The 24,556-nt window shown below is 50.0% G+C and overlaps 1 protein-coding gene across 1 annotated transcript; it reads left to right on the top strand.

The window, feature by feature from the left end:
• Positions 1 to 106: 106 nt before the first annotated feature.
• On the top strand, positions 107 to 24,285 carry SENP3 (SUMO specific peptidase 3). The gene is made up of 11 exons (XM_060684675.2): positions 107 to 371; positions 3,474 to 4,437; positions 9,140 to 9,442; positions 10,214 to 10,325; positions 14,121 to 14,268; positions 16,666 to 16,713; positions 18,090 to 18,167; positions 18,872 to 19,009; positions 21,764 to 21,847; positions 22,832 to 22,882; positions 23,374 to 24,285. The coding sequence occupies exons 2-11, from the start codon at positions 3,486 to 3,488 to the stop codon at positions 23,482 to 23,484; spliced, it is 2,025 nt and encodes a 674-aa protein (XP_060540658.2). The 5' UTR covers positions 107 to 371; positions 3,474 to 3,485; the 3' UTR covers positions 23,485 to 24,285.
• Positions 24,286 to 24,556: the final 271 nt, after the last annotated feature.

The raw sequence follows: 24,556 nt of genomic DNA, 5'->3' as shown, positions 1-24,556 counted from the left end.
GGGACTACAATTCCCGGCATTCCCCCCCCATAGGCGGCGCCCAATCCCGTCGTGCCTCGCGCGAGGAGGGGGATGGGAGAGGGCGTGGCGCGAAAGGCGGCGCCGCGTGACGTCACGCGCCTCACAGAGTCCTTGAGCGCGCGCGCTCGCTCTTTCCCTCCCTCCGTCGGCGGGCGGCCCCGCCCTTTCCTCCCGACGCCGCTTGATGACGCCATTGGGCGGCGCCGGCAGCCGCGGCAGTTTGTGAGGAAAGGAGGCGGCGGCGGCGGCGGCGGCGGCGGTGGTGGGAGGGGAGAGCGAGCGCGGAGCCTCCCTCGCTGCCCGGCCTCTCTTTCCGCGGGGGCCGCGGCCTTGGGCCCGCTGCGCAGACGGTGAGGCGCGCCCGCGAGGGCCCGGACCCCTCCTCAGGCCTCCCCCCCCCGGCCTCCCTTGCCTCCCCTCCCCCAGGCGCCCCTCCCGTCGTGCCCCGCGCGCCATGCGGCCCCCTCGGGAGGCCCCCGTCCCTCTCGGCCACGCCCCCTCTCGCGCCCGGCCCCGCCCCTCAGGCCTCGCGGGGGTCTCCTCGGCCGCCCCCACCAGGAACCCCCCCTGCGAGTGGCCCCTGCGCTGCCTCCCCCCCTCATGGGACCCTTCCCACTGGCCCCTCCCTCCCCCCCCAATCGGCGTTGGGGGGCTTGTGTGTGGCTGAGCCTCGCCCTGCCCCCATTTCCTTGGGGGATTCAGAAGGTTTTAAAGCAGGGAAGGTCCACTCTTGGCCCCTGAACTACAACTCCCAGAATTCCCCACCGGCCATGCTTTATGATACCTGAACTACAACTCCCAGAATTCCCCACCCGGCCATGCTTTTAGATGACTACAACATCCAGAATTCCCCACCCGGCCATGCTTTAGGATACCTGAACTACAACTCCCAGAATTCCCCACCCGGCCATGCATGTGGGATACCTGAACTACAACTCCCAGAATTCCCCACCCGGCCATGCTTTTAGATGACTACAACATCCAGAATTCCCCACCTGGCCATGCTTTAGGATACCTGAACTACAACTCCCAGTATTCCCCACCCGGCCATGCATGTGGGATACCTGAACTACAACTCCCAGAATTCCCCACACAGCCATGCTTCAAGATACCTAAACTACAACTCCCAGAATTCCCTACCAGGTCATGCTTCAAGATACCTGAACTACAACTCCCAGAATTCCCCATTCGGCCATGCTTTAAGATGACTACAACTCCCAGAATTCCCCACCCAGCATGTTTTAAGAGGGGTGGACTACAAGTCCCAGGATTCCCAAATTGAAGTCCAACCATGCTTCACTTTTTTTCCCCCAAGTTCAGCACGGCCAATATTCCTGATATTTGCCCTAATTTTTCCAACCTGTGGCTGTGTGGGAAGACCCATTTCCCCGCTGGCCCACTGGAATTCTGGGAGTTCCACCCTCCGCCTGATCCTCTGTGAAGGGTTGCTGGGTTCCTGAGCATGTTCTGAGTGTCTGGGCCTAAGAAGAGGCTTTAAGGAGGGTCAAGGCTTTGGGTTGTTTAGGAGGGGGAGAAAAAGCCAGGCTGGCTGGGGAACCCTGGGAGTTGAAGTCTGCAGGCCCTAAAAGCGGCCAAGGTTGGACAGCCCTAGTTGAAAGCCTCCGGTCCTTCTCCAGAGAGTTCTGACCCACTCAAGGGTGTTATAACCCTTTTTCTGTTGTGCACCTTAACGCTGCACTTACGCAGGTAGTCCTCGACTTAGCCACAGTTGAGCCCAATGCTTCTGCTGCTGAGGGACAGAGTTGTTAAGTGAGTTTTGCTCCATTTTACGACCTTCCTTGCTCCATTTGTTCATCATTGCAGTTGTTGTTCTGTCACTATTGTTGTAGGTACACTGAGACCTTATGCACCAGAGACAAATTCCTTGTGTGGTCCATAAAGATTTCTATTAAGTTCGTAACTGAATCTGGCTTCCCCATTGCCTTGTTTGTCAGAAGGTCACAAAAAGGGATCATGTGGCCCCAGGACACCACAACCATCATAAATCTGAGTCAGTAGACAAGAAGCTGAGTTTCGATCACCCTGGGGATGCTGCAACGGTCGTAAGTGGGAAAAACGGTCATCAGTCACTCTTCGTAACTTTGAACGGTCACTAAATGAACTGTTGTAAGTCAAGGACTACCTGTATGGGCAGCTCGGGCCAGTGGGCAGGCAAATGTCATAGCCCCCACCCCCCCCCCAAATAAATGCAGGTGAAGCATCTTCTCTGAACAATTGTGTGCCATTTAAAAACGCAGCAGCAAAAGTGCTAGGCCTCCAAACAGCCCTTGAGAACTGGGGCCGTCTGTTTCTGTCCAGAGAGTTGTCACAGGGACAGTGGGAAAGTGTTGCCTCTTTGGAAGCTGTCGTGAAAGAGGAACATGGGGGTCGTTCTGAAAAATGCTCTGGGCTTTGGCGTTGCTCTGTTTTTAAAGTGGTTGCCGCCATCCACTGGGAGAGGGTGGAGGAAATGGTGGCAATGGGGCTGAAATCTGAGTTAGGGAGCCAGTTTGGCCTACTGGTTATGGTGCTGACTTGGAAACTAGGAGAAAGTGAGTTCTAGTCCTGCCTTAGGCATGAAAGCTGGGTGGGTGACTTCACACCAATCACCAGGAGAGAGAGAGAGAGTTGTAGTCCCTCTTTAACATGAAAGGCAGCTGGGTGACTTTGGGCCAATCACCAGGAGATGGTGAGTTGTAGTCTTGCCTTGGGCACGTACACTGGGTGGGTGACTTTGGGCCAATTACCAGGAGAAGTGAGTTCTAGTCCTGCCTTAGGCATGAAAGCTGGGTGGGTGACTTCACACCAATCACCAGGAGAGAGAGAGAGTTGTAGTCCCTCTTTAACATGAAAGGCAGCTGGGTGACTTTGGGCCAATCACCAGGAGATGGTGAGTTCTAGTCCTGCCTTGGGCACGTACACTGGGTGGGTGACTTTGGGCCAATCACCAGGAGATGGTGAGTTCTAGTCCTGCCTTAGGCACGAAAGCTAGCTGGGTGACTTCAGGCCAATCACCAGGAGAGAGAATTGTAGTCCCTCTTTAACATGAAAGCTGGTTGGGTGACTGGTTCAATCACCAGGAGATGGTGAGTTCTATCCCACCTTAAGCCGGAAAACCCCACTGGATGACTTTGAGTCAGTCTATCCCTCTCTCAGACACACGCACCTCACAGGGTGTTGGTTGTGGGGGGAAATAAAAGAGAAGGGCGTGTTATGTATAAGGTAGTAAAGATGGGCTAAATATCAAATAATAAATGTGGTTGCACTAAGCAGGGAATGAGCTGACGGCCCCTAACTGTGGCGGTTCTGGGTTCCTCTGATCTTCAAAGCACCATTTTTGGGTCCCCCAGGGAGTTAAATACGTGAGAGGTCAGTTTCGGATCCTTCTGCTCGGAAGCCCATGGGCCACGTCTCCCTGATTAGAGCTGTGTCTCTCTCTCTTCCCCCTTCAGCACATCGGAGCGATGAAGGAAAGCATCCAAGACAAGAAGTACTGGGGGGGCCCCCCCAGCCTCCACGACCCCATGGGGCACCCCAACCAGTTTTGCAGAGCTTCCCGAGAATGGCGCGACCCAGAACACCAACGAGGCGGCTGCTTCGAAGGGAGCCGGCGCCTGGCCTGCGCCAAGAAGCCGCTTCCCAGTTTCAACCCCTTGTCCTCCAGCAGCGACGAGGAACACCGCGAAGGCCAGTGGGATCTCTCCCGCGTATCCAGCTGGGGGGTGGCGGGGGGCCCTTCGGAGCTCTCCCGGCACAAAGCCCCCCGGGGGAAGTTGGCCAGGAGCGGAGGGCGCGCCTGGCCTTTCGAAGTCGGCACCGGCGCTCAGGCCAGAAGGCGTCCGCAGCTGCTGGGGACCTCCAGACATTGTTTCCGCCGTAAGCGACAACGGGCTCTGCGCGCTTTCCGGATGTTTCTGTATTCCAAGAGCTCTCTGGCTTTCCACTGGAAGCTGTTGGGCAAGATGGCCACCAAGGGACGCCGGCGAGGAGGGGCAAAGCGGGCCCGGTCGTCTATGTCCCTCTCCCCCGGCTCCCAGCCCGACGACGACCACCTCCCCGTCTTTAAGAAAAGCTGCCCTTTGGGAGCAGAGGCGGAGGACTGCCAAAGCGCGGCCAAGGGCCGGCCCCACTCTTCTGAGCCACGGCTGGACTACGAATTGGGGGGAGCCTTCCCCCCGTCTCCATCCACGCCTCAGCACTCCCGCCTCAGCTTGCTGGGGGCCCTGATAGAAGAGGCGTCCCCCTACCCTCAGTACATGGAGCTCCAGCGGGTGAGCTTCGACAAGGACCCCGGAGCCATGGAACCCGGGGAGGAAGAACCGGCCACCCTGCTCAAATACCCTGCCCGGGGTGCCCAGGTGTCCCCCAGGACTAGGAAGATGGGAGAGCCGCAGCACGGCCTGGACGGAGATGGAGGTAAAAGCCAAACCGGGGTGGGGGGGATTTCTGCTCTAGAACCCAGATCCAAACTAGAACGAAGGAAAAAACTTCCTGACTGGAGAACCCTTAATCAGTGGGACAGCTTGCCTTCTAGAACTTATGGGTGCTCCTCCAACACTGGAGGTTTTTAAGAAGTGACTGGACCACCATTTGTCCAGAATGGTATAGGGTGGGAGTCAGCAACCTGCAGCTCCAGAGCCATGTGGCTCTTTGGACCCTCTGCTGTGGCTCCCTGTCAGGTGATCCCATCACTGGCTGGCCCTGCCCCTCGCCCTCCCCTCCCAGTCACTCCTCGCCTGGCCTGAGAAGGTAAGGTGACGGCGGGGGGATAGAGAAGCAGCCAGGGCAGAGACAGAGAGATACAGAGAGAGGGGGAGACAGAGGGAGACAGAGATACAGAGAGAGGGGGGAGAGGGAAACATAGAGAGGGGGAGAGAGGGAGAGATAGAGAGGGAGGGAGGGAGAGAGAGAGAGATGTCAAAAGGATTTTGTGGTTCCCGGTGTTTTTTAACAACTGGTTCTCTGCCCTAATGACTGGCTTATGTCAAATTGCAACATTTATTTTTATTTTTAAAAATATATATATACTTCAACATCAATACATGAACAGTGTGGCCTCTGGGTATCATTCATTTTGGGACAAGTGGCAATAATGATAATAATATTCGTTACATTAATCAAACTTATGAAAACCTAGTATTCATATACATGTATGTTTTAAAGTAGTTATTCAATATTTCAATGTTCCATTTTAATGCCAATCACAATATTATTTCAGCTGGCATAGTAATGCCATCTTTCAACCTCTGATCTTTCCCATTAGTTATTTCTTTTGTTCTATTGTATATATAAAAAAATGTGTGCTAATATTCACCCTATTTCTTATTTCTAATTCTATTCTGGCTTCTAGTCAGGCCATCATTGCTGATCCTAGTCTTGATACACAGGTTTATATTAAGATATAGTCCGTTATTATTTAATTACTCAATGTTTCAGTGCACCATTTTAGTGCCAATCACCATATTATTTAAACATACTTAATAATACCATCTTTCGACCTCTAATCTTTCCATCTAGCTATTACTTTACTTTATATAAAGTAATGTGTATTCTTATTTCTACCTCTATTCTAGTTTTTAATCAGGCCATCATTATACTAAAAAAAAAATGGAAAAAAAATTCCTTTCTATCCATCATCTCTTGCTCATTTTAATACTTCAATTCTTATTTGCTTTTGACTTGCCTCCCATACGCCTCTCTCGGATCCTTGTCTCTGTCTACATCTGTGTCTTCACTATTCAGTCTCTCATCTCTATCCTCCTCTGCTGCCCGGCCTCCAGAGTATCCACTTTCAAAAGTATCTTCCTGCTTATCCAATTCTCTTTTTAAATCTGTCAAAGTACTTTCCCCTTAGTTTATTATCTTTATTATCTTCTCCTCCTCTTCTGTGCTGGTTTTTTTCTGTTCTGTCTTTTCCTCCATTTTTTCTGTTGACTCCCCTCTTTCCTGGAATCTTTGGTCTTCATTCATTATTAGTTGCAGGGTATTTTCTATTTTCCCATTTATGCCCTACAGTAGATTCTTTCTATTTCTTTCTCCCTGTAATTCTTTGTCATAGTGTCCTTAATACATTGGAACATCAACCCCATTTCTTTTGAGAGTTCACTTATTTCCTCCTGATGGAGCTTCTTATCTTATTTTAGAAAGTCCCGTTTTTACTCAGTGGTCTAAATACAATATATTCAGGTCCAATGTTGCTTCTCAGGAAGTAGCAATACTCACAGTTCTTTATATTCCAAGCTTATTCAGTCAGTTTCATTTAAATAATCCAGTAGTAATGATGTTTATTTCCAAACATCAAAAGTCACTTTACTTAAGAGTCTTCCTTATTCCCACAGTTGAGTCTCCAGTAACCATAGAGTAGGTGATTATAGAACAGTAAGTATCACCACAATGGGTCTTATTTATTTCTCCTATCACAAACTTTCCCAGCCTTGCAGAGGTATGGTATATCTTTCATGTTCCAAATTGCAACATTTATTAATGGTTCTCTGGCCCAGACATTTATTGATGGGAGCAAGATAAGATAGAAGATAAATCCATAACACGCCACAAAAGCATACAGCTGTGTTTCTCAAACTCGGCCACTTTAAGAGGGGTGGACTTCAACTCCCAGAATTCCCCAGCCAGCATATCAGAGTCCCATTTAATTGTCATGCCACCTAGCCCATATTTATCCTGTTTATTAATTTAGCTTGTCACGGGTTATTTTTTCACTTTGCTGAACTCAAGGTATATTACTTCAACCGCATTCCCGCCGTCGATTAAGAAAGTTTATCCCATCAAAAAACACGACAAAGGCACTCCAGCCACATCTGTCCTTGTTCTTTCCACGCTCAATTCTGGTGAATCCATACTGAATCCATGCTGGCTGGGGAATTCTGGGAGTTGAGATCTGCACCTCGTAAAATCAATGAGGTTGAGACGCAGGGATGCGGAGAGTAAGAGGAGAGGTTATACAGAGAAGGCAAGGCGATTTGGGTATATTTACTCTGGTTGCTGTGGAGTGAGATTATGGAGATTACAGATTGACAGTTGGAAGGGATCTTGTAGATCATCTATTCCAGGGGCTGTTGGGGCTTGATGTGTGGTGGTTATAGGGGTCTTTCGGGGCCAATTCGTTGTTTGGAAAACGCCAGGCAAAACGGCTGATGACCACCTGCTCAGAAAGGAGGCCTCCATCTATGGCACCACTTGGTGTTAGGATGAGGAAAATCTCCTCTTTTATTTAATTGTTACATTTTTCACGCATGAAGGCGAATAGACGTGTCCCAGGATAATGTCTGGGTCAATCACTGGGACCAGAAGTTTTCTGAGCTTCTAGACTCGTGCTGCAGCCGGGGAAGTTCTCTCTAGCAGTGTGTGTGCTTCGGGCTACACATAGGACGTGCATTCAGTTTTGCACCAACCAAGATTGTTGGACGAGCAGGTACAAAAACAGCCAGGGAAGTGAGCGAAGCCTGGGAAACGCCAGTCAACTGGAATGCTGATTTAACATCAGTGCTTGTCAGCTGAAGGAAACGGCAGCCAACGACTTAAGAGCCAGCCATCAACACCACAATCAAAATCTAAAAAGCCACACACAACAAGGGCCACATACACACACCACACAGAATAGGCCAAAGCCCACACTCTGGTAGAGAGAAGTTCCCCGAGGATGGGCTCCAGCACGAGTCCGAACGCTGGGAAGACTGGTTGCGGTGACCGACCCAGATTGGATCCCATTATATTTTTGCACTGCCGGACAGTCAGAGACTCCGGGCAGCTCATATTTAAACGCCTTTCTGTTGTTGTTCAGTTGCTAAGTCACGTCCGACTCTGCGACCCCACAGAGCACACAGCACGCCAGGCCCTCCTGCCCTCCGCTGCCTCCCCCGGTTTGCCCAAATTCACGTTCGTTGAGTCGATGAACCTCCCTAATCTTCTCATCCTTTGCCATCCGTCCCCTTCTCTCCCCCATTGCCTTCAATCGATCCTTAACAGCACGCAAAACAATAACACAGCGATCGAAACAACAAACAGAAGGCGGCACCAGTCGGACAACCAAAGCAAAGCCACCTTACCCAGAAGGAGGCTTCAGGGACCCTCATCCAAGACCATCCAGAATGAGTTGGAAAGGACCCTAGAGGACTTCTAGTCCAACCCCCTGCTTGAGCTGCAGACCCTAAATGAAGTTCTCCCTCAGATCTGGATCTTTTCCGGGGTCCCCAATATTGTTTAATCCAAGAGGAACCCAGAATTCAGATTTGGGGTAGTCCTATGTGGAGCGTATTGCAGTGGTCAAGCCACAAGCTGACCAGAGCAGGAGCGACTGAAGGATCTCTCAGTCTGGGAGAAGACCAGATAGAGCTGTGCCCGCTTATCCCTGCTTATCGAACAGGAGCCCAAGCCATACTACTGAAGTGGTTTTTGCTTGTTGGGGGCGGGGGATGAGTTCTAGGCCAAGAAAGAAGTCCTACCTTGCCTACCTTATTCTTCTCCCAAAATAAGAAAATGAGTCTCGTTAACTGTGAGGTGTAATGTTTTCCAGCCTTGACAATTTTCAGGTCTGTGGACTTCAACTCCCAGAATTCTCAACGACAGCCGTTCTGGCTGGGGAATTGTGGGAACTTAAGGAAGTTGCCAGAGTTGAGGAATATTGATCTAAAGCCATGTTTCTCAACCTTGGCAACTTGAACATGGATGGACTTCAGCTCCCAGAATTCCCCAGATGGCCATGCCTGGGTTTTTTTTTACCCCTTCTATCTCCTATGGTGGAGAGATTGCAGAGGAAGGGATTATAAGAGAGTAAGCAGGCCACAGTGGGCATAAACCTCAAAAGGAATGCATCCGTGCCAGGGAATTCTGGGAGTTGAAATCCACCCAAGGTTGAGAAACAGTGTTGTAAAGGAAGGGTTCCCTTTCAATTTCTTTCCTCAAAAATCTGCTGGCAGAAAGAGGGATCCACCCATATGTCAGATTCAGCTACTTGTTCTCAAAATCCGGCAAGATTTGCAGAATTTTCCACTCGGTGGGGCGGTGATCTGTTTGCCCGTCTAGCACTTTCCTCGCTTCCTACGACCGCAGTGATCAGATTCGTTGAAACCCTCCCCCCAAACTTCTCCCCCCTGTCCTGCAGACGCCCTGGATGCCCTTCCCAACGGTTTCGCGTCTCTTCCTCCGGACGGTGACCTCTGCTCCCTGCCCGGCTTGCCGGACGCCACAATCCTCATCAGCAACGTCTGTAGCATCGGAAGCCACGTGGCCGAGGAACTTTTCCAAGGGACCCGAGACAACGGCCGGCCGCTGGATCCTTCAGCCGGCCGGGTGGAAGGCGGGAGCCAGCCGGCCGACGCGGCTGCCGAAGAGGCCGAAGAGAGGCCCGGCGAGAACGCGGCTCAGCCCAGTCTGCTGCGGGAGGAGCACATCACGTGCGTGCACAGTAAGAGCAGCGTGTGTGTGTGTGTCTGTTTTGTTTGTGGAGACTGGGTGCCTCTCACAGGCAGTCCTCGACTTTACGGCCAAAATATTGTCGCTAAATGAGACATTTGTTAAAGTGAGTTTTGCCCCATTTGGCGACTTTGCTTGCCACGGTTCTTAAGCGAATCACTGCTGTTGATAATTTAGCGACCCGGTTGTTAAGTGAATTTGGCTTTTCCCCCGTTGACTTTGTTCATCCGGAGGGGATCAGATGACCCTGCCGGGACGCTGCGACCGTCATAATTATGAGTCCGTTGCCAAGCGTTGGAAATTTGACTACGGGGATGCTGCAACAGTCGTTAAGTGTGAAAAACCGTCCTAAGTCCCTTTTCTTTCAATGATAATGTAAACCAGTGTTTCTCAACCTTGGAAGCTTGAAGATGGGTGGACTTCAACTCCCAGAATCCCCCAGCCAGCGCTGCTGGCTGGGGGATTCTGGGAGTTGAAGTCCACCCATCTTCAAGCTTCCAAGGTTGAGAAACACTGATGTAAACGGTCATGCAATGGACTGTTTTAAGTCGAGGACCACCTGTGCAAAATTTACAACTAAAGGGAAAAAAAAAGGATGGGTTAAAAATGAACATTAAATGTGGATTAAAAAGCTTTTTCCCAGCAGCCTTAAAGGCAGCCCCCCACTCCCCTTTTCTCTCGCCCCCACATTGAGACCCCCCCTCCCCCAAAGATGGACTGAATTTGGTTGCTTCCGTTTTCTTCCTTCCGTCCTTCCTGCCAGACATCTTGGACGAGTTCCTGCAGACGTATGGCAGCCTCATCCCCATCAGCGTGGACGAGGTGGTGGGGAAGCTGGAGGACATCTTTCAGCAGGAATTCTCCACCCTCCAGAGGTACGATTTCCCTCCCCCCCCCCCGACACACACACACACTGCTAACTCCCCCTCTCCCCGTTCTTACTCCTCCATGCCCGCCCCCCCCTCCAGCCGCTAATGGGCAAATAGCTCAGCTTGCTTCCCCCCAGCTGGAAGATCAAGGCTCCAGGAAGGCTGCCCCACAGCACCCTTGCCAGCCCCCCCCCCAAATCTAAGCTGCCCTGCAAGGGAAATGGTTGTCTCTCTCTCTCTCTCTCTCTCTCTCTCTCTCTCTCTCTCTCTCTCTCTCTCTCTCTCTCTCTCTCTCTCTCTCTCTCTCACACACACACACACACACACACACACACACACACACACACACACAGGTCTAATGTACCCCTGGGAAGGAAAGCCTCGCAGGTCTCTGGAAAGATCCAAGCCGCAATTCCAGGCAAAGGAAAAGACGCAACTCCCAGAATTCCCAGCTAGAAATAATGGGATACTGGGAATTGAGGTCCCTTACACGGCTCATGGCGAGCAAGAGGGCTTCAGCCCTTGCAAGGTGACGGAAGGGACCGTGGAGGTCTTCTAGTCCAACCCCCCCAGGAGTTCAAAGCAGGAATCCTTGTGGTCAAATGGGCGTCTGAACTTTTCTTGAAAACGGCTGGGTGGGTGGAGATGGGTGGATGGAGAGGCAGAGAGAGAGAAATCATAAGGTTGGAAGGAACTTTGGAGGTCTTCTAGTCCAACCTTGGTAGAGCCCGGGTAGCGCAGCAGACTAAAGCACTGTTATTAACATCAGCTGCCTGCAATTATTGTAAGTTCGAATCTCTCCAAGGCTCAAGGTTGACTCAGCCTTCCATCCTTTCTAAGGTAGGTTAAATGAGGACCCAGTTTGTGGGGGCAGTAAGCTGACTTTGTATAAATATACAAAAGAATGAAGGCTATTGCACTGTAAGCCGCCCTGAGTCTCCGGAGAAGGGCGGCATATAAATCAAATAAAAAAAAAAACCCGGGAGCCCAAGGCCTTATATCATCCAGGAAGAATGCTTACCTGATCTTTTCTTGAGATAGAGATGATAGGTAGATGATAGATAGGTAGGTATATAGACAGACAGACAGTATTTAGATAGATATAAATAGATACCATAGATAGGAATCTTTTCTTGAGATAGACAGGCAGGCAGACGAGAGAGAGGAGTTGTCAGCGTTCCAAGCAACAGACCCAACGCAATGCAAACTCTGGGGTTTCCTCAAAGTGTGAATCTATTAGGAAAGTCATATTGGCACAGCTGGTGAAAACCCGACTCTGAAGGCCCCGAGGTTTTCCCCACCCAAACCAGACCCCAAAGTCCTTGCTTCCCGCCCCCAGGCCACGCCTCCATCACACGGTCCAATCAGGTCACAGCCCCAACTCCAGTTGGCTTCAGTCCACACTTTCCCAGCACCTGGTGAGAACGACCTTGGTTCTCAGGGGGAAGAAGTTTATTTTGGCTACGGGTCCCCAGCTGTCTCTTGTCTCCCCCCTTCCCGTTCCCACAGCTCCAACCGGCCTGGCTGTGGCAGCCCTGAAGACGCTCCAAAATGGCTTCAGGGTTGACAGAATGAGAAAGAGAGAGAGAGAGATTGTAGAATCATAAAAGTTGGAAGGAACCTTGCAGGTCTTCTAGTCCAACCCCCAGGGGCCCAAGGCCTTATATCCAGGAAGTCCAGGAAGAATGGTTGTCTGAGCTTTTCTTTAAATAGACAGACAGACAGATAGTAGATGGATATTCATCAATAGATGCCATCGATAAATATCTTTTCTTAGAGAGATGAGAGGGAGAGATCTTTTCTTGAAATAGGCAGACAGACGAAAGGGCCTGGTGGCTCAGCAGACTAATAGCATTGTGATTAACACCAGCTGTCTGCAATTACTGCAAGTTCGAATCTCACCAAGGCTCAAGGTTGACTCAGCCTTCCATCCTTTCTAAGGTAGGTAAATTGAGGACCCGGTTTGTGGGGGCAATAAGCTGACTTTGTATAAATATACAAAAGGATGAAGGCTTAACGCATTGTAAGCCGCCCTGAGTCTCCGGAAAAGGGCGGCATATAAATTAAATTAAAAAAAAAAAAAGAGTGGAGGATTCTAGGGCCAGAAGAGACCTCCCTAATATTCTGGAGATCATCCATACAGAAGTAAAAAAAAAAAAAAAAATCACAAGCGCTAACTCTACTTTTATTGTAAGGTTACACTAAGAGAATCTCTCCCTCCTCCTTTCCTTTCAATCCCCAAGCTACGCGGGATGCTCCTTCCCTTCTGAGATGCTTCTCAGGCCCCTTTTCCTGCTGAGGGCTCAGAGGGGCCTTTGCCCTGTCTGAGCTGCCCCTCTTCCCTCCCCTAGAAGCCTGGCACTCTTGACAGATCAGCAGGCACAGAGACATTAACAGGCACATCTACAGGTGACGCGAAAGAGACTAAGCAGAGCGCGGCATTCCCACCCCACCGGCAATCGGCACCCAAACACCAACTCCCAAGATTAACATCACACCCCCACAATCAAGTAACCGAGAGCCCCATCCAGGCACTGCCAGAGAAGCCAACAGCAAATGGCCCAAGCAAAGCATGATAAGTGCTGTATGGATTTATATGTTAGGGTCGCTCATGGGCATCCTTCAGTCTCAAGAGACGATGGCATCGTGCTCTGGAAAAAGGTCCTAAAACAGCATCTGCTGTGACTAAGAAGGCCAATGGGAGAGTGGCCATCGATCCCTTCCCCACGGAGGGCAGATCCGTTCCGTCCCCTGCCCACCCCCCAGATTTCGCCGGTTCCGGGACTGCCTCTTTGCCTCAAGGGTCTCTTGGAATGGGAGGAGGCCCTGCTGCCTCTTCAGCCTCTCCAAGCTGAATGATCGGAGGTCAAGGTTTCCCCGTCGTTAATGTCCATTCCCAGGGCCTTTAGGTCCCTCTTGCAGACATCCTTATATATATGGCAGCTGTGGTCTCCCTCTGAGGCGCTTTCCCTGCACTAATTCTTAGTGTATAGGGTGTAGGTGAATACATACATATGTATATATAGCATGCCTCTGTGTATGTGATGCATGTGTACACTTTTGAGAGAAGCAAGGGAATTTCATTTTTAATGTGTGTCAGTGTGCCCACAAGCGTGTGGGGTGGGGGTGGGGAATGACAATACAGGTGAGCTTAAATATCTAAGGCCAGGGGTTCCCAAACCGCAGTCTGTGGACCAGCATCGGGCCGCAGCATGCTGAAAACTGGGCCACCCAAACAAGGGAAGCTCCCATCCGTGGGATGCAAGTAGCATGTGAAACCACGTCCCCTTCAGTCCGTGGAAAAACCTCTCTCCGTGGAACCGGTCCCTGGTCCCCCAAAGGTTGGGGGCCACCATCTAAGGCCACCCTCAACAACACAGACACGGCAAGCCACTAGAATAGAATATGACATCAAACCACACTCCTTACGAGCACTGATGATGTTACGTAGATGGGTCATGAAACGTCTGCAAGAAAACCAGCGAGCTCGGAGAACACCAAGGAGCCCTCACGTCAACCCTGAGCTACAAAGAGTCCTCCTCCTCCTCCTCTCCCATTCCCACCTTCCCTTAAACTCCAGCAGCCACTGGCCAATTTCCCTGTAACTTTGGTCACTAAATGAGCAGTCGTAAGCCGATCTTGTGAGGGTCTGGCGGAGCTCCAGGGCGTGGAATGCCAGATGCCCCTTAGGAGGAGTCAACTGACGGGGGGGTTGAAGGGCCCCAGACCCCCACCCCGTCTTTCAGTGTCCCTTCCCACGGAGGGGTCCCCCAAGGCCTGTCGTTCTCTCGGCCCCTCCAGGAAGAGCTTGGTGAACCAGCTGATCCAGTCCTACCAGCGCATGCCGGGCAACGCCGTGGTTCGGACCTTCCGGGTGACTTACAAACGCCACGTGGTGACCATGGATGACCTGCAGACCCTTTTTGGGTCCAACTGGCTCAATGACCAGGTAGGCTCATTGCACCCCAGGCGGAGGACGGGAGAAGAGGTGGGACTTGTAGAGGCCCTTGGGAGCACAGGGCCAGAGGTTGCCCCAGATGCGCCCCAGGCTCCGTGAGCACCAAAGGTCCTGGTCCCTTCGCAGGGGGTTTTCTAACCTGCAGGGGCTCTTCTGAGCCCCTCTCCCTGGGCTTCATTTTAAACGTTGGCTGGAACAATTATGCCTTTCTAGTTTGGGGTCATCCCAGGTGGAATGACGTGGAAGGTCTGCAAGAAAACAGCCAAGCTCAGAGACCCACAGTCCTCTTCCTCCTCCTCCTCTTCCTCCTCCTCTTCCTCCCTCCTCCTCCCTCCTCCTCCTCCAAGTAATAAATGCATAGCAATCAAGCCAGGTAGATTCCTCAAAGGATACTTTTATTGGAATTATCATATTGGCACATACTCTGAAGTCTCCTGTGGTTTTCACCTAATTAATAAGAAAAAAAAATCTACTTTCTTCAAACAATCAGTCCCATGGCCCGTTCACGGTGCGGACTGGCAACTGGGTGGCATCACTCCACCTTCCATCAACCAGGGGTGACAATGCCCATGGTTCCCAAGAGAAAATACGTTGTTTTGGCTACAGATTCCCTTCTATCTCAATTCCCCCTTCCCTATCCCTCAGCTCCAGTGTGGCAACACTGAAGTGACCAAAATGGCTTCCGTCAGGTCAGCTTCAGGGTTGACACCTCCCCTTCTTTCCTCCTCCTTCCTTCTCTCCTCCTCTTCCTCTTCCCCCTCTTCCTCCTCCCCTTCTCTCCTCTTCCTCTTCCCCTTCTCTCCTCTTCCTCTTCCCACTCTTCCTCCCTTTCTCTCCTCCTCTTCCTCCTCCTTCCCTTCTCTCCTCCTCTTCCTCTTCCCCCTCTTCCTCCCTCTTCTTCCCCTTCCCTCCTCCTCCTCCTTCCCTTCTCTCCTCTTCCTCTTCCCCCTCTTTCCCCTTCTCTCCTCCTCTTCTTCTTTCTCCTCCTTCCCTTCTCTCCTCCTCTTCCTCTTCCCCCTCTTCCTCTTCCTCCTCCCCTTCTCTCCTCTTCCTCTTCCCACTCTTCCTCCCTTTCTCTCCTCCTCTTCCTCCTCCTTCCCTTCTCTCCTCCTCTTCCTCTTCCCCCTCTTCCTCCCTCTTCTTCCCCTTCCCTCCTCCTCCTCCTTCCCTTCTCTCCTCCCCTTCTCCCCTCCTCCTCCTCTTCCTCCCCACAACCCCCTCTTCCTTTTAGCACTGGTGACGTCCCCTAGTTGGGTCACGAAACATCTGCAAGAAAACCACCAAGCTCAGAGTCTTTAAAGATTCTCGGCCATCCAGGTCATGGTTGTCCCAAAGATGCTTTTTCCAGAAGGCAACTGGACTTTCTTGTTTTTTCTTTTGAAGATGTTTCGCTTCTCATCCATTCCCCAGTATCCTGTCAGAGCGGAAGAAGCTTCTTGGATGAGAAGTGAAACATCTTCAAAAGAAAAAAACCAGAAAGTCCAGTTGCCTCCTGAAAAAAAATGCGCCTTTGGGACACCAAGTTCAAAGAGCATCAAAGACCCCACAGTCCTCCTCCTCCTCTTCCTCTTCACAATCCCCACCCTTCTAGCACTGATGATATTCCCTAGTTGGGTCACGAAATGTCTGCCAGGAAACCAGACCACCCAGAGAGCGCCAAGGACCCCACACTTCAACCCTGAGCTACAAATATTCTGTTAATTTCCTTTCTCTCCTGAGCACCATTTCATACTGGGCTGTGGTTACTAATTGTTAGGAGGGGGGGGAATACAGTCCAGCAGGAATGATTCCATGGCATAGGACCCGGGTACCTTCGAGACCGACTTCTGCCACCAATAACCTCCCACCGACCAGTCCGCTCCCACAGAGAGGGTCTCCTCAGGGTGCCATCGGCCAAGTCATGTCGGCTGGCGACACCCAGGGGGAGGGCCTTCTCTGTGGGAGCCCCAGCCCTGTGGAATGAACTACCCCCGGAGATACGTAAGATCTCCGACCTCCGGGTGTTTCGCTGCGCACTCAAGACCCTATTGTTCCGCCAGGCTGGGTTAGCAATATAATTTTAAATTGGATGTTTTAAATTTTTGGGGTTTTAAATTAAGCCAAATTTATTTAATATTTTTAAATTATTTTAAATTGATGTTTATTCTGTTTTTTAATTAGGCTGTACACCTCCCTGAGTCCTTCGGGAGAAGGGCGGTATAGAAATAAAATTATTATTATTATTATTATTATTATTATTATTATTATTATTATTATTATTATTATTATTATTATTATTATTATTATTATTATTATTTGGTCTTCCCCACCTAAGGCTGACTGCCCTCCAGAGGTGCGTATCCTGTGTTCTTGTTGTAACCCATCCCACCATTTCCCTCTTTCGAGCAGGTGATGAACATGTATGGGGACCTCGTTATGGACACGGTGCCAGAAAAGGTGAGGCACAGTTTTCCAGCCTTTTTTGCTTGCGAAATAAGTTCAGAATATGACTTTGCAAAAACGCTGTGAGTTCAAAAGCATTTCCCCCCCCCCCCACACTGAGCCTGGGACAGATGCTTTGATGGTTGCCCTGAAGGTCCTTTGAGATTCTGAATAAGGAGAGGTTTTGTCCATTCACTGGGGCGGGGGGGGGGGGGGAAACCACAACTGATACAAAATGTAAAAATCATAAAAATTCAATAAAAAATTATATTTTATTATGTTTTACTAACCTAGGTTAAATGTTAATACAGCAGTGGCCAAAATTGTGGAAACCTAGCTCATAACACCACTTTTTTCGGGGAGTAGTTAGTACCACAAAATTATATATCAATGGATACCATAAAATTATATATCAATGGATACCATAAAATTATATATCAATGGATACCATAAAATTATATATCAATGGATACCATAAAATTATATATCAATGGAAAGGTAATTTAATCAAGAATGTAATGCAATAACCTTTATGAATGATTTGCTATTAGAATAGCAGCTACAGTATAAAGAAGAAAAGTGAAACATGTAGAAAAAATGAGAAATATAAAAATTATCACCATAGGAAAAAGGAGATATACAAAAATGATCCCCATGTCAGTTAATCCTTAGTTGGGTAACCTTTAAGCATGAATGACGGCCTTACAACGTCTTCCCATGGAGGGAACCAAGTTTTTTTTAGTTCTGCAGCTGTTATCATGTGAAACCAAGATTAAATGATGGCTTCTATTAACTGGGTTTCATTGCTGGGTCACTTCTGATTTAGTCAGCTGCATAGATTTTCCATTGGGTGAAGGTCTGGGCTATTCCCAGGCCATTCCAGCAGCGGAATAGGATTCTCTTGAAACGCCCCCCAAAAAAGTGGTGTTATTAGCCATCAAACCTCAAAAATACAACTTTTCCCAAAAGGTTTCCACAATTTTGGCCATTACTGTATATATTGCTAAGGCCTGTATGATATGCCATAGGTTAAATAAATAAATGCACCCCAGGTAAAAGGGCGCTTAAGGCTCGTGTGCCCCCCTAGAGGTGGGGAACTGTGCCCCCTTTATGACTTGTGGACTTCAGCTCCCAGAATTCTTCAGCCAGGAATTCTGGGAGTTGAAGTCCACAAGTCATAAAAGGGCCATTGTTCACCTCCATTGTCTTAGATCAGGGGGGTCTCCAAGCTACTCTGGGAGTTGAAGTCCGCCAGGCTTAAAGTTGCCAAGCTTGGAGACCCCTGTCTTAGATCATAGCAGGATTTGGTGAATTGGGCAAATAGTAACGGCCTCTGACTTTTCTGCACCTCCATCTTCTCCATTCCTCTTTTTTTTTCCCCCCTCTCTCAGGTTCACTTTTTCAACAGTTTTTTCTACGATAAGCTACGAACCAAGGGGTACGAAGGCGTGAAGCGTTGGACCAAAAATGTAAGTGTTCTTGTTCTTTTTTTTTTTCCGCCAGCCTTCCTTGGCAGCCCCTTGGCCTGGTGGACAGGTAGTCCTCGACGTAACGACCACAACGGTCGCTAAGTGAGATGTTGGCTAAGGGGGATATTGCCCCCATTTTGCAAATTTTTCTCGCCGCTGTTAATTAAGCGAATTACTGCAGGGGTTAAATGAGTGGCGCAGTCATTAAGCGAATCCGCTCTCTTCCCCCATCGACTTGGTTTGTCAGAAGGTCGCAAAAAAGGGGGTCACGTGACCCTGGGACACCGACCGTCATAAATACGAGTCAGTTGCCAAGCACCCGAATTTCGATCACGTGACGCTTCAGCGGTCGTAAGTGTGAAAAGCAATCAGAAGTCCGTTTTCTCAGTGCCGTTGTAACTTCAAACGGTCACTAAAGGAACTGTTGTAAGTCGAGGACTACCTGTACCAGGCTCTGCTGTTGGGGAAATGCATGGGATTTGTAGTCCAGCCTACCCAAAGGGTTCTTGTTGGACGTGGCCACCCGGAAACCTGTCGCCCATCCCAAAAGCCCCAGGGGCAGCTTGTAGGTCCAGGGCTCCCCCAGGGGCTGAACCCCGAGCACCCCTTCCCCACCTGTACAGCCAGGTAGGGAGAAGGTGAGGCCACGCCCTGCTGGGAGACCCCGCTGAGCTCCTCTGGTGTCCCATCTCCCCCCCCCCCAGGTGGACATTTTTAACAAAGAGATCCTGTTGATCCCCATCCATCTGGAGGTTCACTGGTCGCTGATCTGCGTGGAGGTGAAGCAGAAGAAGATCACCTACCTGGATTCCCAGCGCACTCTCAACCGGCGGTGTCCCAAGGTAAGGCGGTTCCCAGGTGTGGCAGGAAGAGACGATCTGGATCCATGCTCCCGTCCTCCACGGTTGTCCCAAAGGTGCTTTTCCAAAAAGGCAACTGTTTTTTTTTTTTCCCCTTTTGAAACGTTTCGCTTCTCGGAATCAGAATCGAGCCGGAAGGGACCTTGGAGGTCTTCTAGTCCAGCCCCCTCAAGCCGCCCAGAGTCCCTTGGGAGTGGGGCAGCATAGAAATGCGACAAAATAAATAAATAAATAAATTTATTTTATTTATTTATTTTATTTAATCTAATTTTTATACCGCCCTTCTCCCGAAGGACTCAGGGTGGTGCACAGCCCAAAAATAAAACAAACACATATATAAAATTTAAAAGCAATTTAAAATAAGCAGGAGACCCTAAAACGTCTCAAGACAAGTGACTGTCCAGTCTCTTTTTAACAACCTCCAGGGATGGAGCATCCACAACTTCTGGTGGCAAGTAGTTCCACTGGTTAATTGTTCTCACGGATAGAAGAGGGGAAGGGAAAGGAGGGGAGAAAATAAGAATAGATGAGAAAAGAGAAGGAGAGGAGAGGAGAGGAGAGGAGGAAGGGACCTTGGAGGTCTTCTAGTCCAACCCCCTGCTTAGGCCAGAAACCTTATACCATTTCAGACAAATAGTTATCCAATCTTTTCTTTAAAACCTCCAGTGATGCAGCACCCACAACTTCTGGTGGCGAGTTGTTCCACCGGTTAATTGTTCTCACTGTTAGGAAGTTTTCTCCTTAATTCCAGGTTGTTTCTCTCCTTGATGAATTTCCATCGTTTCTTCTCCTGCCTTCTGGTGCTTTGGAGAATAGGTGGACCCCCGTCTTAACGTGGGGCAGCCCCTCAAATACTGGAACGCTGCTACCATGTCCCCCCCTTAGTCCTTCTTTTCTCTAGACTGGCCAAACCCAAGAATCATCCAAGAACAGGTCTAACTGGCTAGAAGAGCTGAACCAACTCCTTCCATTCTCCACCAGTCAGTCAGAACCGAAGAAGCTTCTTGGATGAGAAGGGAAATGTTTTCAAGGGGAAAAAAACAAAGAAAGTCCAGTTTTTCTTTTGGAAAAAAAGCACCTTTTGGGAAGAGGATTTGGAGAGTGCAAAGTCCCAGGGAGGCCATGGACCCAAGAGGAAACCCCCCCTTCCCCCCAGAGCACCCCTCTCGGTCTCTCCACCCACTGCTGCTTCGGAGATTCCACCGAGATTGGCAGGAGAGAGGTGGGGGGGGGAGGGGGCTGGAAAGAAGGGGCAGCAAGGTTGTCTTGTTTTCAGAAAAAGACCCTTGGCTGTTGGGTGGGGGGCATTTGGGGAGCAGGCTGGAGTTGGGGGGGGCAGCTCTTTTCACGCACTTTCCCTACGGTGGAGACTGAATTTATTATATTGATGAATTAAGACAGCACTTGATAAGAGAGGGCATTAAGAGATCGAATTGTAAATAGAAATCAAGATAATTTAAAGAAAGATGTAAGTTTAAGACAAGAGATATTTAGAAGCAGAATTTGTGTAAAGAGGTTAAATAGGCTAGAGCAGTGTTTCTCAACCTTGGTAGCTTGAAGGTGGGTGGACTTCAACTCCCAGAATCCCCCAGCCAGCAGCGCTGGCTGGGGGATTCTGGGAGTTGAAGTCCACCCACCTTCAAGCTTCCAAGGTTGAGAAACACTGGGCTAGAGATAGCGATGCAGAAAAGTTGTTATGAGTATTGAAATTTTGATAAGTTTGTTTTTGGTTGTTTATATTTGTTTGTTTTTTGTCTGTGCGTGCGTTTTTTTCTTGCTTTTTTTGGTGTATTATGTTTCTTTTTGTACTGTGTATCTGAGTCCCTTCGGGGAGAAGGGCGGGATATAAATTTAATAAATAAATAAATAAATATATCTTAAATCTTTGGAAATTTAATAAAATTATTTTAAAAAGAAAGAAAGAAACAACCATGGATATTTGATCCAGGACAGACTTTTGAACTTTGGGGGGTTATTTGGGGATCGATAGGAAGCTGTGGAAAACTTTCCACCAGTGGATTACAATCCCAGTTTGCTGAGAGCGAATTTGGAAATCTTCATTTGGTCTTTTATATTCTTAATTTTTATTTTTTTTAATTTGATTTATATGCCGCCCTTCTCCGGAGACTCAGGGTGGCTTACAATGCGTTAAGCAATAGCCTTCATACTTTTGTATATTTATACAAAGTCAGCTTATTTCCCCCACAATCTGGGTCCTCATTTTATCCACCTTAGAAAGGATGGAAGGCTGAGTCGACCTTGAGCCTGGTGAGAATTGAACTCGCAGTAATTGCAGGCAGCTGGATGTTAAATGCTGCCTTAGTAGGAGGCATTAGCCTCCTACGCCACTCAGGCTCCTACACTAGTTAACACTAGTTAACACTAGTTAGTGTTAACTAACATATCAACTACACAGATTGGCTTAACAACTGTGGCACAAAAAGTCGTAAAATGGGACAAAATTCACTTCATAAATGTCTCACTTAAGATTTTGGGCTCCGTTGTGGTCGTAAGTCGAGGACTAGCTGTTCTTGTTTTTTTTTTTTTTTTTTTTTTTAAAGGCACCTTTTTAAATATCTCACTTATTTTGTGGGTTTTTTTGGATTTTGGGGGGAGGGATTTTTAACTTGAATAAAATAAAAAAAATAATATTACAAAAGATAAGTTGTGGGATAGCAATGGGGCAGCTGCTGCTGCTGTTTGACGTGCCTTCCCCTCCTCTTCCCCCCCCAATAGCACATCTGCAGGTACCTGCAAGCCGAAGCGGATAAGAAGAACCGTCCCGACTTCCGAGAGGGCTGGAGAGGGGTTTTCCAGATGGTGGGTGTCTCTTCCCAGGCATTGGGGGATGGCAGTGGGGGGTCTCCAGTGACCCAGCTCTTTCGGGTTCCTCTCCCTGACCTTCTCGGGGCCTCCCAAATTTAACCCAGGAGGATCACCCCTCTGGCAGCCAGGAGAGAGCCAGGAGGCTCTTCAGCTGCAGCTTGTTGGGTCTCTCCTGCACTCCCCTCCTTCCGCCTCTTTGAGGGGCAGAACCCAGAAGACAGCAGCGGGCACTGCCCCACGGCCTCCTGATGGCATGTCAGGCACCCTAGGACTAGAACTCCCAGTCTCCTGGTGACGGGCACAAAGTCACCCAGCTGGCTTTCATGCCTAAGGCAGGACTAGAACTCACCGTCTCTTGGTGATGGGCCCAAACTCACCTAGCTGACATTCATGCCTAAGGCGGGACTAGGACTCCCTGTCTCCTGGTGATGGGCCCAAAGTCACCTACCTGGCTTTCATGCCTAAGGTGGGACTAGAACTCACTGTCTCTCCTGTTGATTGGCCCAAAGTCACCTACCTGGCTTTCATGCCTAAGGCGGGACTCAAGCTCCCCCTCTCCTGGCTTTTAGGCTAGCGCCTTAACCACTAGATCAAACTGAGTCTCATTTTAGTTTAGGTGGATGCGTAAATTCAGTCCTTTTCAGGCTCTGGCCCCAAAATCTATCTTGATCCTTTGAGTTATAAAACGATAGAAGGTGCCAGATGCCCTTCTGTCCCTGGGCGGAAGTGACTACTCAGGGGGTCGGAGGCGAGAATTGTGCCCCCGCAGTGGCTCAGGGATGTCGGGCAGGAAGGCAGAGATGGCGATTTGGCAGGTGGGAGCCCAGGTGAGGAAGGGGGCCGATGCCCGGCCTGCCTTCTCAAAGCGTGGGATGGTCAGGTCAGGAGAGTGGGTGGGTGGGAACCTTGGGGGCTGCGGACCCCCTGCTCTCTCTCTCTTCCCGCCTCGTCTGACCGGTTTCATTTTCTCCCACCCAGAACATCGCCCGACAAAACAACGACAGTGATTGTGGAGCCTTCGTCCTGCAGGTGAGAGGCCTGGCTCAGAAGGGGCCCTGGCGCATTGTGGGGGGAGGTGTCAATGGAGTGGGGGGGGAAATCCAGAGACTGGAGGGCACCTTTTCCACCTGTTGAAAGGCAGAAGCTCTGCTTTGAATGAAATTTGCTCCTGGAAAAGGTGCTTCTGGTCTTCTGGAGGAGGAGGAGGAGGAAGGGAGAAAAGGATTGTGGAGTCCTTGGCTGCTTTCTTCCAGACGTTTCATGACCCAACTAGGGAACTATCATCAGTGAGAGAAGGGAGTGGGGTGTTGCATTTTTAGCACTGATTATGTTACACAGCTGGGTCACGAAACGTCTGCCAAAAAAAAAAAAACCCCAGAGCGCAGCAAGGAGCCCTCATTTCAACCCTGAGCTACAAATATTCTCATGCATTGGTCTCGATCGGAAAGTCTGACCGAAAGTCGATCCTCTAATCAATCAAATCTTCTTTTCTTTTTCTTTTTCTTTTTTTCCTTCCCTAGTATTCCAAATTCCTGGCCCTGGGCCTGCCCTTCGCCTTCACGCAGCAGGACATGCCGAAACTCCGCCGACAGATGTACAAGGAGCTGTGCCACTGCAAACTCCTCGCGTGACAGCCCGGCTGCACAACTCCCCCCTCCCCACACACACACACACGTCCCCCTCCTCTCTTTCTCACCCCCTCCCCCCACACACACCCCCAACCTCCCCACCAGGGATGCCGCAGGACCACCGTCCCATCCTTGGACAGGAACGCCTCTTCGTCCGGCCTCCCTGGGTTTCAGCCAGAGACAAGGGGACTGCCTGAGGTTTGATCAACCGGACTTACGTGGGGCGGGGGGGGGGGGGCGGCGGTTTTTTTAAAGCCAAGTTACGCCCTGATCCTTCCTTTCTTCCTTCCTTCCTTCTTTTTCTTTCTGGTCATTCTGTTTGGTTTTTTGTTCCTATTTAAACCTGGGACAGGGTGGCCTTTCTCTCGGTTGTTTTGTTGGGGAATTGAGGGGGAAGAGGGTTTTGGGGGTCTGTTGGCATTGTGGGGGGTGACCGAGACGGGGCCCCGCTCTCTGCGGAGGCTCCCTGCAGATCCGAGAAAAGTGTGGGGAAATCCTGAACTCAGGACCGGAAAGGGAGGGGGGGCACGGGAGACCCCTGCACAGAAACACACCACACCCCCTCTCGTGTTATGTCACCCCCGTGGCTTCATTGTGTTAGTTCATAATGTATTTCTCCCTCCGCCCCCCCCCTCCCCCAAAAAAGGGGAAGGCCTTGGAAAAGAGGGAAAGGGGCTGCACTGGGGTGGGCCGGGGGTGGGGGGGGCGAGGTTTCTACACTGGGGCCGAGATTAACTGAAAACAAGCGTTTTTTTATACAATGGCTGCCATTGTGGGTAATAAAAATTGTTCTTTGGAGAAGCATTTAAGCGAACTCGACTTGTGGTGGCCCTGCAGGGTCCCCGGAGGGTCCCTGCAGGCCGTTTCTTCCGAGGTTCAAGGCTCTGGGATGGCAAGCGGAAAGAGAGCTTGGGGGGGGGGCACCTCAGAGGTCTTCTAGCCCAACCCCCTGCTCGAGCAGGAGACGCTGTTACCACTTCGCACAATTGGCTGTCCAGTTGTGTTAAAAGCAATGGAGCAACCCACAACTTCTGGTGGCAGGTTGTTCCACTGGTGAATTGTCCTCGCCGTCAGG

Source organism: Pantherophis guttatus, chromosome 4 (genome assembly GCF_059756535.1).
Source record: "Pantherophis guttatus breed Tessera chromosome 4, ASM5975653v1, whole genome shotgun sequence".
Classification (NCBI taxonomy): domain Eukaryota; kingdom Metazoa; phylum Chordata; class Lepidosauria; order Squamata; family Colubridae; genus Pantherophis; species Pantherophis guttatus.
The sequence above is the reverse complement of the archived record's forward strand: the minus strand, read 5'-3'. Positions and strand labels throughout refer to the sequence as shown.